Source organism: Odocoileus virginianus, chromosome 8 (assembly GCF_023699985.2).
Source record: "Odocoileus virginianus isolate 20LAN1187 ecotype Illinois chromosome 8, Ovbor_1.2, whole genome shotgun sequence".
Lineage (NCBI taxonomy): Eukaryota > Metazoa > Chordata > Mammalia > Artiodactyla > Cervidae > Odocoileus > Odocoileus virginianus.
In genome coordinates this window covers 33,814,976-33,831,832 of record NC_069681.1, presented here as the reverse complement: position 1 = coordinate 33,831,832, position 16,857 = coordinate 33,814,976, and the positions used below count along the sequence as shown (strand labels likewise).

Below are 16,857 nucleotides of genomic sequence, written 5' to 3'. Positions count from 1 at the left end.
CTTTTGGCGTTATCAATGAACAAAATTTTAAGCCAGTTCAGTTCAGTTCAGCAGTCACTTAGTCATGTCCGACTCTTCAAGACCCCATGGACTATAGCACACCAGGCTTCCCTGTTGTGCCAGAGAACTTATAGTATGTTCAGTATTGCTGTATATTTTCTTTTTTTGAAAATAGGCAAACCATGGGATTTCCCTGGCAGTTCAGTGGTTAAGTTTCTGTGCTTCCATCACAGGGGGCATGAGTTCAACCCCTGATCAGGGAACTAAGATCCCACATGCTGCATGGTGCAGCTCAAAATAAATAAATAAATAAATAAAACTCAGGTAAACCAAGATTTTTTTCCATGTGGGAAAAACAATGGGCCAGAAAATTCAAGACTATCACCTTACCTGAAGAAACACAACCAGGTTGCAATAATCAATTAAAATTTGTCTTTTTTTCTAATACAGTCACTACAACAGTCTCTGTGATTATGATACATTTATCAGAGAAATACAATAATTTACTAATGATGACTTGTTTATGTCACAGGCACTTCTGTTTTTTAATATTAATGTTTAGAAAGAACTTACATGGAAAAGAACATCCTTAAATGGAACAATGCATCAGAACCTTTTATTTTAAACCAACCGATCTCAAAATTTTCCAAAAGATCATTTCATATAGATGCTGATATCAGGGCCTTCTGCCCCAAATTTGTTCCAGGCCATGCTTATGACATCATTTGATGAATTAGGTAACATGGAAGTGAGGTGAACTGGACAAATTCAGAAAAGACAATTCACTAGTGTTTCTGGGTATGTGGCGTGGTGATTTGCCTTTTGTAGGATAAGAATATTAATTGCTCATTTTAAAAAATCTCACAGATTCAGCATCTCTCTGGAGCAGGGAACCCTTCTGTATTTCTTAATTCCCAAATCTCCTTCTGACCACATGGCTTTCCCTCTGCTCCTGTTGCATTCAGGGTTGTCTTGGATTTCCTCTGAAAACAAACTATAGGTTAACAGACAAGGTTCAGAGGGTGGGTGGGGGGGGGCGGGTCGGAGAAGAGAAAGGTGCTAATTCAGATGTTATGAAACAGTGATAATGCTATTATTTAAGACACTTATTTGGGTATGTTTATACTTTGTAGTTTTATAAATAACCCCAAGGGGCTCCTCCTGGTTGTCAGCATCCTCCTTGCATCTTGGGTCCTGTCTGTCTCTTCCTATCCGACAGTAGAAGTGACGCCGCTCTAATCCCTGCAAGTTTGGAACTAATGAACTGACTGCTGAGCCCCCGCCACGGAGCTTGGTCCCAAACTATACTGTACTTCACACTCGATTTATTCTCCAGATGGCGAGACTGTGCCGCCCCGCCGCGAGGGACCACCTCTTCCACTGGAGTGTAAAAGTGGACGGATGTTGTTTTCTTTGCAGATTTGATCATTCTGAGCTCGAAACTTGCGAGGATGATTAGTTATTAGCTCTAATGGGTGCCAAGTGAACCAACTGCACGCATATTTTCTCCTTTCATTTCGAAGTCTGCAGGTCTCCGGGATGGTTGATTTATTCGCTTTCTTACGTCAGCAGAGCGTGTCTCTCTTCCCCAGGTGATAAGAACCCGGTCTCTGAAATCATAGCACGCCTTGGTTCCTGGCCCAGACAGAGTCACATAATCCGGTGGCTTATGTATAAGGACAAGTTTATTAGCCCCTGGTCCACTGCACTGAGCAGCCCATGGCACGAAATATCGATTGAAATATGGGAACTTTGGTAACATCACCTTTTTGACCTGGGGCCTGTGAACATTCTGACCTGTGCCAGCTTGCTCTGTGACCTTTGCAGACCCCACCTCTGGAATCAGATCTACTCCAAATGCACGATGCTAATTAAGTCTCTGCAAAAATCTAATGTAATTGTTGAGCAAGGCCTTACATTCATTATTCCCTCTTTTCAGGTTGTAGAAGGACAAGTTTATCCTACACTGAGAAATGCTGACCAAGGCCGTCCTGTAGCGTTCACACATTTAGAATTCAGTTCCTATTAAACCTTATTTTGGAAGACCTGTTTTGTTACCAGAATGTAAGACCCCCCTCCACCCTTGCCCCCAGGCCCCCAGCCCGCCAAAAATTTCATTTCTGAGTGGCCTCTTTTTGCCTCCATTTCCTTTTCCTCCTTTCTCCAGGGACCACTTACCTCCCAGGAATCTCAGCAGATCATCCAGATAGCCCTTCCGAGAAGGTAGTGTCTGCCAGCCCGAGTTTTACTAATCCCCCTAATGAGATGGAACTTGGAAGGATGGTCAGGGCCAAACAGGAAAAAGAGAGGGAAAGAGAATGCAAGTGAAAAGGGAGCGAGGTGATGGAGATGAGAGAGATGTAAGAGAGCTGGTAGCAAGAGGTAAGGTCTGTGTTAGAGAGAAAGGGAGAGAGAATAGCACAGACAGAATTTCTTTATTTTCACAACTGGTGGACTGTGGCTCTCTCTAGCTAAACACCCAGAACTAAACCTAATTGTTCTTAGAAACTGCCTTCCTCTCACCCAACAGATGGCATGGGTGTGTTTGCTAGCACAGTAACATATTTCACCATTAAAATACCAAAAAGAAAAAAAAAAATCCACATGGTTGTTGGTTGGTGTAAATTCAGGGAAGTTGTTGGATATTTTAGGATACATAGCAGAGGGATGCACACTTGGTTTATGTAAATTGTCACAAGCAACAGCCTGTTAATAAGGGTGTTGTGTGGCAATATACCTCCAAAGCGACCATCTTTTTTTGGAAAGGTATAGAATGATGAACTGGAAAGAGCTTGGTTTGAATTCTAAGCCAGAAACAGGAAAAAAAAAAAAAAAGAGTTTAATAAAATGCTGAGTATTCACTGCTCATTATTATAGCATGAAAAGTACTAATCAGATTATGCCTAAAATTGGAATGGGTTACTTCATTTGCAGCCAATTTCACAAGGGCTGAATTTTACTAAGTAAACCAGAATGTGCTGAAACCATGGCAATCTGACTTTAGATAAAAATCACAGACAGGTTTAAAACATGAGCTTTGAACAAACAGTCCCCTTCAAATCCAAGTGAAATGACTAAACAGCTTAGAGGTCAGATTTTGTTTGACCCCAACATTAACGATTTAGGAAGCGGATGTTGCCGGGGATCCTACGTCCTCAGGCACACGTACAGATTAAACTAGGAGGGTGGCAGTGATAATTCAGATCTGCACTTCATGTGATGTTTCTCCCTCTCTGATTCACTTCACTCAGTGTGACTCTCTCTATGTCCATGTGAAATCTAAAAAGAAATGATGCAAATGAACTTACAAAACAGGAAGAAACTCACAGACTTAGAGAATGAATTTATGGTTGCCGGAAGGAAGGAAAGGGGTAAGGGATGTTGGGGAGTTTGGGATGGGCATGTACACACCGCTATATTTAAAATGGAGAACTAACAGGGACCTACTGTCTAGCATAGCGAACTCTGCTTAGTGTTATGTGGCAGTCTGGATGGGAGGGGAGTTTGGGGGAGAATGGATCACACACATATATATATAGCTGAGTCCTTTTGCAATTCAACTGAAACTATCACAACTGTGTTTGTTAATCAGCTATAGCCTGATACAAAGTAAAAAGTTAAAAAAAACCCAAAAAACCCAACAGTGATAAATAAGTAAATGAAACACACTGCAGCCTAAACAATCTGGCTAGTTCCCTCCCGTTTTTCATTCAGTCTGTCCCAGGAGACCCTTTAAAGCCACACCCGACCTGCCCTGGGAAAACCCAGAAGTTGAAACGTTTCTGAGCTGGAGCCATCCTGAGTTCTAGAGCTGAACCAGGCTTAAAGGAGCATTAGCACATCCTGGGTTCTCTGAGGCCGTGGATCTAAATACGCCCAGGCATCGTTTCTCCCGACAGTCATAGACAGCCTTGGAACCATCCTAATGAGTTTTCTGCTCTTCACCATCAGGATTTTCTTATTCAGTGATCGTAGCAAGAGGGCACGGTAGAGCAAGTGGAAACATTCTGTCCCTGCGGAACAGCCCACAGCGTGGTGGAGCCCAGCCACCGTGACTGCGTCCTCCTCCACAGTAGCTAGTACGAGCTCTCGTCTAAGCTCGGCGTAATTATTAGCAGTCAGAGCTCAGTAAATCAGGACTGCACGGAGCTGTCTTAAACTGCTCCCTTGGACTCTGCTTCTGAGCTGACAAGCCTAAGCTAGTTTCCTCCTAGTTTAACTCAGACCACGTTTGGAGGTCTTCCCTGCTTCCACCCAGTCGCAGACCTACATCCGTCTGGTTTAAATCTACTGTCCCGGCTGGTCTCCTTGATTGGCCTTCGACTCAATATTGGCTCAAATAAGTGTTTTTTTCTCTCTGCTTTGGTTTGTGATTTTCCTAGATAACTATGGCTGTTCAAATGACCATATATTGTTAAGACTTTTTTTTCCCCCACGCTACATTCATCAGCAGTGAGAAGCTTTAAAGTTTTATTAGTATCATAAAAACCCTTCTCAAATGAAACTACTTTTGATAAGTGTTCATTCTGACAATGAGAATTTGTTGAGGGCTGTTGGCAAGTGGGAGGAATTTGTTTTTGAAACTGAAATTGGCAGGAAGTAATGACCCCAAATGCTTTCTTCCTCTTGATTTCAGCCCCCACGGGCTCAATGCACTCCTCTCTCCCCACCCCCTACCCCACCTTCATCACCTCCAACCCCAAATCAGTAAATAACATGTTTCATTTCATACAGTTTTTCTGTGGACAATTCAAATACTGAAGCAGATTTTCAACCTTTCAGCTTTACTTAACTGTGGAGCAAAGCCTGTCAAATCAAAGGGGAAAAAAATGTATTTGTCTACTGCTTCATGAAGGGATTTCTTCTTGGTGATATTATTGCCTTCCATGTGAAGAAGTTGGAGCTTTTTTGTAGTGGGGAGTGTCATTTTCCTGTGAGTGCCTTATTAATTGAATGTCAAGATTCAACACAGTTGCAAAATAATTTCTAAGCGAATAAAAAACATGAAGCCTGTAGGTATAGAAAAAAAAAAACCAACTTATTTTTTCCCTAATGTGAATATGCTGGCAGTCAAGACTACCATTAGTCCATAAGTTATCTAGTTTCTTGTATTTATTAAATTAGAAAATTCAGGTAGAGCACTTTAATACCATGCCTGCTGCTGCTGCTAAGTCGCTTCAGTCGTGTCCGACTCTGTGCGACCCCATAGACGGCAGCCCACCAGGCTCCACCGTCGCTGGGATTCTCCAGGCAAGAACACTGGAGTGGGTTGCCATTTCCTTCTCCAATGCATGAAAGTGAAAAGTGAAAGTGAAGTCACTCAGTTGTGTCCGACTCTTCGAAACCCCATGGACTGCAGCCTACCAGGCTCCTCCGTCCACAGGATTTTCCAGGCAAGAGTACTGGAGTGGGGTGCCATTGCCTTCTCCATAGTACCATGCCTAGTGCTTAGTAAATGCTCAATAAATGTGACCTATTAATTATTTTATCTTTCCAATGGAAAAGTAATGCTAATGAGCAAGTTCGTGCGTACATGCTCAGTCACTTCAGTCATGTGTAACTCCTTGCGACCCCATGCGCCAGGCTCCTCTGTTCATGGGATTTCCCCAGCAAGAATACTAGAGTGGGTTGCCATGCCCACCTCCAGGGGATCTTCTCAACGTAGAGATCGAACCTACGTCTCCTGCATCTTCTGTTTTGCAAGCAGTTTCTTTACTGCTGAGCCACAGGGGAAGCCCTAATGAGCAAGATGAGACTACTATTAAATATTTAGAGTTTCACCAGCATGCATTACAATGGTTCTCATCTCTGCTATAGTCAACTTGAATAAAGTCTGGAAATCAATCACTTGCCCATCATTTCAAACATCATTTACTTGGTGGCTATAGTAGGCACTGTAATAGGTGCTCAGACTCTCAACCCACATAAGAATTTCATGGATTGTGTTTCCCCTCAGTGGTACATACGCTAAGGAGATACATTTTATCTACACTTATAGGATGAAGCTAGATTGATAATAGTAAAAACTCTTGAAGACTTTGACCTGGGCCCAACTGAAAAGTGTGTGAGGATCAACTCGGTGTCCAGTGGTCTGGCCGAAGAAGACCTGGAGGCCATCCTGCAGTCTCGGGTCCTTCCTTCCAGCCTCATGCTCCCGAAGGTCGAAGGTCCTGAAGAAATCCAGTGGGTGAGTAGCTCATATACTTTGCTTTAATTAAAGACTAAGTGGCTTCAATTAAGTGGGGAGTGGCTAAGAAGGAGTAGCAGAAAGGAAGGGTTTGGATCCTTCAGGTTTTGAAAATGTATACCCAGAGCAGAGGAAAATGGAACCGAGAAAAAGGAACCACACAGACCATTTTCAGTATCCAAGGAGAACCTGGCTTTGCCCTAAGTGTTCAACAGAAAACACTCTACACTTGAAATGATGCTTCTGCTGCCTGCACAGATATGTGGTGTAGACAGAACAGCTTCCTCTAGAGCAACGCGGGAAACCGGCCTACCCGGGACCACAGACAGCTCGGCCCTGCCCCTGCACCTGGAGGAGCAGAGACGTGCGTGGCTCTCGGGCAGATTGATTTGAAGTCATCGTGGACGGCGAAAGCACATTAACTGCGAAGGAAAAAAAAATGAGCCTAAAGGAGAGGAAAAGGTCACTCCTTAGGGCAACTGGAGGAAGAGACAGGAAGCTTTTAACTAGTGGTTTTAATTAGCAGAGATATTATTTCCTGAACAGTCCCCTAGTTCATCCTTTTTAAATTGCTGACAGGTGTGTTTGTTTCATGACAGACTTTTCAGCCAATAAAACCCTGGCATGTCAAATTACTTAAGAAAACTTTGAAATGGGCCTAATTATACTATGATTGTTTTCATTGTTAAAGCAGGACCCGGGCTGGGGGGTTGGGTGGGGCTAGATTTTATTTAGGGGTCTCTGTGACGTGGCAGATCTCTGCTGAATATAGGGCGGTTCCATTGTGCCAATCGGGGGTGGGGGCCCATGGCACCCAGGTGCTGGAGGCATGGTAAGGGCGTGCGGGCAGCGGCTTGATGCCATGTCCGAGGTGACCTCTAAGGGGATGGCTATGACTGCGTCCTAGGCATGACACCCAAACACCGCTCACCTTTTCAACCTCGTAGCTGTGTCGGCTTTGTGCCTCCAGTGCCGTGGCTGCCTGCCACACGTGGGTGGAAGCACTTGAAGTGTGGCCAGTCCAGATTGAGATGTGCTGTCAGTGTAAAATATACCCGGGACTTCGAAGACCTCATTAGCACCCTCCCCACACACCCACCCCCCTGCAAAAAAGAGAATGTAAATCATCTCAATAATTTTTAATGTCGATGACATGTTGAAATGATAACATTTAAGACACACTGGGTTGAATAAACCTCTTATTAAAATGAAACTCACCTGTTTCATCCTACTCTTTTAATGCAGCGACTGCGAAGTTTAGAATGACATCGCAGCTGCCGTTATTTTTCTGTTGGACAGTTCCGTGCAGCGTCTTCTTGAATACCTGCATTCAAGGGCCCCCGGTTACTTTCCAAACTAGAGTTTTCCTGGGCTAGGTCACCCCTCAGAAGCTGGGAGGTGCTGGTGAGAGCAGGTTCACATCCTCCAGGTTCGACCGATCCGGTCCTAGGTTGATTGAAATGGAATCTGAAGTCACTGCTCCCTTTTGGATTCCTAGTTAATGCCTATTTATCACCATTATTAGCCCTCATTTGAGAGGGGAGTGCTCACCCCAGCCTTCAGCCACAGCCTCTGTTCGCTGTTTTAAATCCCTGGCTTGTGAGGAAAGTACCGAAATCTAAATAGGATTTCTAGTTAACAGAAGTCTTTGGGGCTGTTTATTTTTTGCTCTCCGTTTGTATTTATGTGAAGCATAAAACCCAGAGCCTGATGCGCAACTGAAAGATGGGCTTCCTTGTTTTCTTTTGTGTGAGAATCTCTTACTGGCCTTTTGTCGCTAGTGTGGGTTCTTGTTTGACTGGCACGGCTTATTGGACTATAACAAGCGTGACTCTGCCTCCTTTGTGGTGGGACAATTCTCCCACAAATCCCGAACGGGGTGCATTCTTCCAGCACACTATTGGGTGTGCACTGGAATTGAAAGAATCGCTGAGCCTGGCTACTTCATCTCCTCCCCAGTCTCTTTGTGATCTTCCCCCTTCTTTCCCTCCCCCCCCACACCCCCCCAGTCCCCTCCACCTCGCTGAAATGAACACTTTACCAGGCCGGAAACATTTAATCGTCTCCTTTTGAAAAAATTAATTGAAACTTCTCCACTAGTTACCTTTTGTGTTAGTACTTAATGCAATTTTTTAAGAAAGAAGGGGAGGAGGAGGAGGAGGATGGGCTAGAATATTTAATTTTTAAATGCCCCTCCTGGCTTAAAAACAAAAGGCATTAGAGATTTTTCTCACTAGGAACCAGGAAAGGGGTTGTAAAAGATTTACCCAGTTTTTTATGGGTTTTGTAGTTATAACTATTATCACCAAGAATGGGACAAGTGACATTTCAAGGTTTTGTTTTGTTTTTTTTTAACAAGAAAAGAAAATTTTTTTTTGGCTGCACAGGTAACACCAAAGCCACTAATATTTTACCACCCATTTTCTAGCTTAAATGTGACATAAATTATGTTTTCTTTCCATTCTCGTGGAATACTATACATTTGTCCCCTGAAATTGTAGGCTTCGCTTCCTCCTTGCTATTTTGGTTGAGTTATTCCTTCCCTTGTAAAGTTGCTAAGGAGGTGATGATGATGGTGTCGAGGAAGGGAGGGGCAGTGGGTGCAACTGGGAATAATTCTTCATTACTGAAAGCTGTGATTTATTTTAGCCTAATTGTAAAGTTACTGCAAATTGCTCAAAAGCTTTTTAAAGATCCCAGTGATTAGATTTTTTTGGTGGTTGTGGGGGGGAGGGACGCTGCATAGGCAAGGAGGGGGCAGCTAAAAGGGGAAATAACACCTCTAATCCTGCTTCTGGTAAATAGGCTGCCAGCTTTTAAAATGAGTTTCCTTTCTATTAGTCAGAATATTATGCTAAGCCTTAAGCATTAGTTTTTTTATGTTGCCATAGCAGCCCTGTTCCTGCAGGGCGGTGACCTGCGATGATTACAGTACAAAGCTTATAGGGTCTTGAAACCCCCTTTGAAGATGAAAAGTCTTTGATGGTTTATATTTATGCAAATCTCTTAGATATGATTTACCCAACTGAGACTGAATGGAGAGATGATTAAAATTCCCTTTTCCTTTGATATCCATTAATGGCTGAATATTCCTTAAATTTAAAATGGATATATATGTTTTTATCTTTATTTACAAAAATATCTTTATCATACCTGTATGTGTGTGTGTGTGTGTTTATATCTTCCCACATCTTATTAGATCTAGATGGACATAATAGATTTACAATTTAGAGTGTGGTGGGGTTTTTTTTTCCCCCCTTTGAAAGGGGTGGGGGGAGATCTGTGTGAGAGCTTTTGTATGTTTCCAGATGATAGATTTTGGAATTTGGGCTACCCCACTGACAGCACAGAGCTAGCTGTGAACTGGTCTCATGGAAAAAATTGGCGAGCTTTGGTCTTCAAAGAATTAAACTTCCTTTTTAAGGTCTTCCTAGGTAAGCTAAAAAATTATGGAGAAAAACCTCAGAACAAAGGGTAGTGTCGCTATAATGAATAACATGGATTCCACGTAGAAGGCTGCTGAACAGTCACACTGATGTCCTTCTGGGTTGGAAGCGAAACCAGAATGGCAGGTAGAGCGAGCCTTCATTGTTTTAGGGGCCTGACACTTGCACTGGACGAAATGGAGGCGCGAGGTCTGAAGTAAATATGTTTTCAAGGAAAGTATTTAAACTCAAGAATCTCTCCTTCCACCTCTAACTCCTAGGCCTCAAATTGCTCCTTCAGGGAAAAAAAAATATATATGATACTGTTGGGGTTTTACTATTTCATTTGGTGGAAACTTTATTACCTTTTCTCCTTAGTCTTTCCTCCGTTTTTTTTCTTTTTTTAAATTCTTTTGTGTATTATTACTTCCTCAGGTCAAAGACTTAAATACTATTTCTATTCTAGAGTTCAATGATTGTACATTTTTGCCCCCACTAGTCACCTATGACACTTTTTATTTTAGTTTTCAGACAAATTTTCGTTCTACTTAAAAGACCGAAAACTTGAACTACCTATGAATTTAATCCCTTTTGTGGAAACTGCAATGGGTTTGCTCAATTTTAAGGTAAGAAATCCATAATGTGGTTAATAAGTTTGTATTTTATTTATTACCTGAAAAGAACTTTGGTTTTCAATCTTGACATCTGCTTAAAATATTTTTCTAGAAAGATTTATAAAGCACAGTAAAACCTGACCACCATGTGTTATCTGTAACAACCAAAAACCAGATTGTGAGCATCTTAGAAAACAAAGGAACTGGCTAAGTAGCAAGAAAAAACTTCCTAGTCCTAAATATTTAAATGAAATATTTATATATTTTTGGCATTAATTTTAATTAATCACTGTAAATTTTTGCTGTGAATTATTTCATTTATAGAGTAAGTGTACATGAACATATGTCACCCTTATGAATTAACTTTCAATTATTCTTTTGTGACAATTGCCATCTACTGGGAAATTTTCAGGCCTGTTTGTAGCAACATTAACTATAATGTCTAATAGCCGAGATTACCATTTTTGAGTTAGTGTACACACTAATTTGTTCTATGTTATTTCAACTTGCCACATTAGAATGTAAAATACTTCCTAATGTACATACAAGAAGATTAGCTGAGCCAAGCTTTTTCAGCATTGTATGATCGCATTGAACTATATGCCTTAACAAATTCATAGCCAGCTTGTTTCTTCCTGTTTATCAGTGGCCATCTAAGTTGTTATCCAAATATGCCTCATTCACGTTCCATCTGACCTGTGAACATCACTGTAGCACCCCATCTCAGAGGGCAGGAGAGGAGAAATACCTAAAAATAAAAAGAGAAAGTCCAGCTGTACTGGGGAGGGAATATATGAACCAGTGTTCGGAGAGGAAACTTTGAGACCTGCTGGCCCGTGCAGGAGGGGCAGAGTGCAGACGCTTGGGGAGCTGCATCAGCACGTTTACACCAGGAACCACAAATTCTCCCAGCCTGCCCTAGAATTCTGAGAATATAATCGATGCATATTTCCTAGATGCAACTAGATTCATACAGTGATTTCATTTGAAGCACTGGTTTGCCATTTTATTTATAATATACTTAGAAGCGCTCACAGCCCCTGAAACTGATCAACAGTGCTCTCACCCATTCCTCATGTCTTCCCCATCCACATATATTAGCATGCTGACTCTTCACCTTTCCAGAGTCACAGTCGTGTCTAAGATGAGTGCTATTCATCTTTATTTTCACCAAGAAATGTCCAAGTTGCTTATTAATACATCTTGGATGACTTACTGCGTTTTTATTTTCTCTTCTGGAGTTGTAGAGTTTTGTATTGTTTGTTTTTAATCCTGAGACCATTTAATGAGAAATCTTGATCCCAATGTAAATAATCCAATTAGTTTGATTTTTAAATTCTTTCATTTTCTCCTGCGGCTTTATGTTTATTGTTGGAGGGTCTCCTAAAGCAGAAACAAATTTTGGAAGAACAGAAGTAACTTCTAGTACCATCAAAATGAGTGAACTTCAAAGTTTCTCTAAAGATTGGATGAACTAAAATGTGAACATTATATCAATATTAATAACATATTTACAACTATATTAATATAATCCATTAAGTAAAGCAAATATGTGCAACATAACTTACATTGGACAATATTAAGTACTTTTGAAAGGGGTGAATTGAGGCTGCATTTTCAGGACAGCTTTCAGCCAAATGGTGTTAGGAGTTGCATCTTTCTGTTACTTAAATATACCATGCTGCTTCTCTCTAATGTGTGTTTGTATGGTTCTGTTCTGTTCTTTTACAGGCAGTGTGTGAAGAAGCAGTAAGGAACGGGCCTCGAGTGGGTCTTTTTCTAGATGCTGTAGTTTTTGGAGGAGAAGACTTTCGAGCCAGCATAGGTGTCAAAGACACGTTTCTCCTCTCATTCTCGCTGTGTTTATGTGTATATATTTTTTCTTTGCCCCTTCAAGAATGGGCATTTACATGGCAATATCAATTTGCCAACCATGACCACGGGCAACACTTTCTGATAATTTAGGGCACCTCATAGCTGTCCTGCTTCCAGAACCCTACATCAACACTTCCATTCATTTATAAAATAACTAATAAAAAGCATGTCATAGCCTCAGACGTGTTCAGGTCTATATGACGTCTATGTTGTTCATAATAAGTACAGTATGTGAACAACTTCTCTGTTGTTTAAACATGCTGTTTTCCCATTAGTCTGAGGGCTGTCTAGACTTGTAACACAAATTTAAAGCAATTTCACATTGCTTTAATGAATCATTTTCTACACTGAATGTAGTATGTAAATATTTAACATAGATCTCAAATCCACCCTAAAATATATTTCTGAGCTCCTTTATTATGAAATATTTATTGAGATAGTATGCTGGTTTTCACTGATCTTCCTCCTCCCCTGGGCACTATGTCTTTGGTCTGGGCAGTATCACTAGAGGCCGTAAATGTGTCTAGAAAAGGGGCCTCGGCCACAAAGCGTTTTCGGAACCCCAGTCCCAGTGACCTGAAAACTAGAGCATTCCCTAAGCAGTGTCATGGTCCAGATATAAACACACTTTGCCCCCCTTCCTGGGGGGAAAGAAAGGAACCTGTTTTAATACCACTCTTTCCAGGAGACTTTTGTGTATCCAACAGCTCAGTGGACACTTTATGCCTCCCTCAAAACGAGTGTCCTTTCGTTTCCCCCAGCTCCCCATCCACACCCCAAAGCTGCCGTATTTGGCTCAGAACCTCGGTTATGACACAGCATTGCAGCCACAGCACCCAAATTCTGTGCTCAGTGAAGGGAGTTAACTATTTCCACGCACAGCTATTTGGCCACCTTGTATAGTGCTGACTTTGGAGTGACACTTTCTGAGCAATGGCAAGAAGGAAAAGAATACACCAGGAGTCCTTTGTGACCTATTGAGTCATTTGTGTCCAGCTTGTGGGATAGGGGAGGGGCCTTCTCTTAATGCATGTGCAAGTAATTACTTGAAAAGATGTCTTGCACAATAAAGAGACACAAGTGAGAGTCTGCCTATGCAGAACTCTTTCTTTTATTTGCATCATCCTCTTGCTAGGATGAAATCCCCAGGTAGATATAGAAGTCTTTACACACTTGAGTTTTTGTAATATTAGGCGTCTAGGTCCAGTTTCCAAAGTTAACATCTGCTTTCTCTGTCAACACTTCAGGTGCAACAAGTAGTAAGGAAACCCAAGATATCCTCTACGCTCGACAAAAGATTATTGTTGTAGCAAAGGCCTTCGGTCTACAGGCCATAGATCTGGTGTACATTGACTTCCGGGATGAAGAGGGGCTCCTCAGGCAGTCAAGAGAAGGAGCTGCAATGGGATTTACTGGTATGATTCTCGATAATACCCTAGAAAGCAGTATCTAGATTATGCAAACTTTCCAGAAAAATAGAAATGTAACCAAGAACTGGGTGTATTTAATGTAGCCAGGTGATTCATATACTTATCCCACTGTATGAAACATGAAAAAGTTATCCACAACAGGAAGCTGCCAAAGGGTCACATCTGTCTTTGGCTCTGCAAGTCAAAAAACAAAGCGCTCATTTTAGTTTCTCCTGATAACACCTACCAGTTTTTCTGTCCTCTTAATAATAATTCTTGTGCAGTTTTTGCTTGCCGATGTGAAGGGAAGAGCAAGGCCGTTATAGCAGTGTTTCTGAATGAATTGCCTTAAGAATTTGAGTTGATGGGTAGGAAAAGAAAATGTACTCAAATATCCAAAATATTAATTTATTTCTGAAAAACATTTAGGGATATCTTCTTTGTTTGTTTTTTTTCCACTTGTAACCAGCTTTTTATTTTTCTGCTACTTTAAGTCCCTCCTTTCCCTCCACCACCCAGTGAGCGTCTGTGCACTGGGTGACACCTACGGGCGTTGGCTGGCATTAAGATCAGCGGGTCCTTGAAATCCGGTCCCGGAGCGCAGGCAGATAGATATCTGTTGACTGGTGTGTCCGGTCACTCATACCCAGGAGCCCAGGGAGCAACCGAAAATTGTATTTTTGGAATAAGAATCTATTTTTTGAAAAACCACAATAGGATTCTATACACAAACATGTCTGCAGTTACACACACACACACACACACACACACACACAAAACTGTGGGTAAAAAGCACCATAATCTCTTTTATTCTTATTTGTTCTTCTGCTGCAAGTTCTAAGAATATCGTGATCAGAAATGCACCCAAAAAAAATAAAAGAGACAAGCATCCATGCTATTCTTCTTGTAAGTATTTTTGAAATGTGTTTGTGTAGAGGTGACTGAAACATTTCATAAAATGACTCTCAATATAAAAGATACCTTAATGGATGATAATTTAACCCAAAGTAAAATGGAAAGACTGAAGAAACAAAGTTAGTGTTATAGGAGACTTAAATAAAGCTCTGACCTTTGCATTTGTGTTTTTATTTATTTTTTAGGGTTTCCAGGGGCCTTTTTACTTAAAAGAGCATCATTATTTGCTTTAACTGTGGCAGTAGGAGTAATGCCAACACTCTGCATTTGAGAGCGTGCATAATATAGGCAAGGTGCCTGACCAGAAATCTTTCCGTCTAAATAAAACAAATATTATGTGCTGGTGTTTTTAACACAAAGAGTTAAAAATGTGATTCCCCCAAATCTGCTAAATAAATAAGATGTCTGTTACAGAGAACTATTTTCTCGATCATCTGAACTATTAATAAATGAATTGCCCCTACATTTAATAGTGACCCAGAAGGAAAGAGTCGCTGGCATTGATTGTCCTTGTCTCTGTACCTGTGACACCTGCCTCTTTCCAATGACCTGTTAGGATGTGACCCAAATGGAAAAGTTGGAGAAAGACTCCATGAAATCTATCTAATAGACCCTGATGTTGTTGGTCTAAACTATGTGGCATTGGCTGCCAAGCAGCCAGATGTTGCTCTGAAATGGGCACTAATGCAATAAAAAAATAGAAAGCACCAAATTGATGGGGCCTCTCTGATCATCACTCAGGATAACCTGGGTGTCCTCTGCTTCCTCCAGGGCAAGTGTTTACTCCAGAACTTGTAAGAGAGTTCGCGAGTTTCTCCACGAGAGAGGGTCCCTAATTCAATCGTAGCAGGCAAGTTATTTCAAATCAGATTTAAATTTCTAGACTGTGCCCAACTCAGTGTGAGGAGCTTATGGACTTGGCACCATTGTTTCTCAACAACAGGGAGTATTAAATCACACACACAAAAATGGAAGTGGGAGGGAGGGGGAGGCAGGGAGGGTACAGTGCCCATTATACATTCAAGGGAACACGTCAGGAAAGTAGGAAGCTAAACTTCAGAGCCATCTTGCAATTTTTAGAAAGAAAGGTCTTTCTTGTCCCAACTTTACACCAATAAAAGGTGATTGGTCTGATAATAAGATAAGAGATTATTGGTAGTATTTTTAAACAATGAATGCTTTAATGAGCATTTTACACCACTCATGATCTGTTTGTCCTAATTATTTGTCATGTAATTGCCATACTTTGAGCTTTACACAAAAAGGGAGAAAAGGAAAGAAGGAAGAAAAGGGGAAGGACGGAGGGAGGGCAGGAAAAGAGAGCTGCATACCCTATTTGAAACAAAAGATTGAAAGTTTTAAAATTCAATGAAGTATTGTGTTGTCTATAACACTGATAAGGATCTATGCTATAAGAATTTTCCGGGCTTTAAAAAATTAGATTTTTTTTTTAATGAGTTGTACTTTTGTGACATTTAACCATGCCTCAGACAGCAGGTTACAGCTTCTCTTCTGTAATCATTGTTTCACAGGGCCACAATCCATGTAGATTGATTTTAAATCAATGCATTAGCTGTATAAATGACTATTAACTTTAGGAATTATTTTTATAAAAAGAAACCAAAAATAAATCTTGGAATAAAGCTTTAACAGCCGACTTAGGCATCATAGTTATTCCAGTACTACATGCTGAGAAGAAAGATTAAAAATATGAAGCACTATGGGTTTTCTTCTTTTTTGCAGTCTTTTGTAGAAGACAAAAATGACACCATCATACAGTTACCTAAAAGACTTGACAGGTATTGATTTAAAGCACGATATATCAAGTGGTACTGTAAAAAGGATTTCATGGTCATAAATTTTAATGTCTTCCGATTTTGCACCCTCTCAGGAACTTGTCAATAACAACTCTTCTGTATAAAATATTTGCTTGGCTCCCACATGGCATTAAAGTCTGCCATTCAGTTGTTGGAGTATATAAGATCAACGAAAGGTAGCTTCACATATGGAGGTTCATAAATTTCTAAAACCTAACACATATCTTAAAATTAGCCTCATTACCAAAATATGGCTACTTGAAAGCCGCCATTAGTTTCACAGCATTGTGAATAGCTTATGTTTTGCTTCTCAATTTATGGTATCTGTACCAAGAAGTTCCCCTGAAATCTGACTTTTTACCCATCAGTGTAAGTTATGTACATAAATTATAAAATTCAGGACTAACAATTAGTACAAAATGATGACCAGACTAACATCCTTTATTGATCACATTGTAACAACTGTTAGATTACTTAAATATAATTTCAGTATCTGATATTGAAAAAACTCTAATTTGTCATCACTGATGTTATTTGTTCCCAGAAATTATCCCTCAAATAATTTAAAACATCTTTATTTATATAAGATTTTAATGTTTTATTAGTATGCTCTCA

General features: G+C 40.7%; 1 protein-coding gene across 4 annotated transcripts in view; it reads left to right on the top strand.

Annotated features, from left to right (window-relative positions):
- CLYBL (citramalyl-CoA lyase) overlaps positions 1-16,857 on the top strand; it is a 226,188-nt gene that overhangs the window by 181,363 nt on the left and 27,968 nt on the right. For all 4 annotated transcript variants that reach the window (XR_011489052.1, XM_070471454.1, XM_070471453.1 and 1 more), the window contains exons 3-6: positions 5,999-6,187; positions 10,137-10,238; positions 11,958-12,051; positions 13,349-13,516. Coding sequence is in view for 3 of the 4 variants with exons in the window: in XM_070471454.1 (XP_070327555.1) it covers positions 5,999-6,187; positions 10,137-10,238; positions 11,958-12,051; positions 13,349-13,516 (553 nt within the window). In the remaining variant the exon portion in view is untranslated. The remainder of the gene's footprint in view (positions 1-5,998; positions 6,188-10,136; positions 10,239-11,957; positions 12,052-13,348; positions 13,517-16,857) is intronic.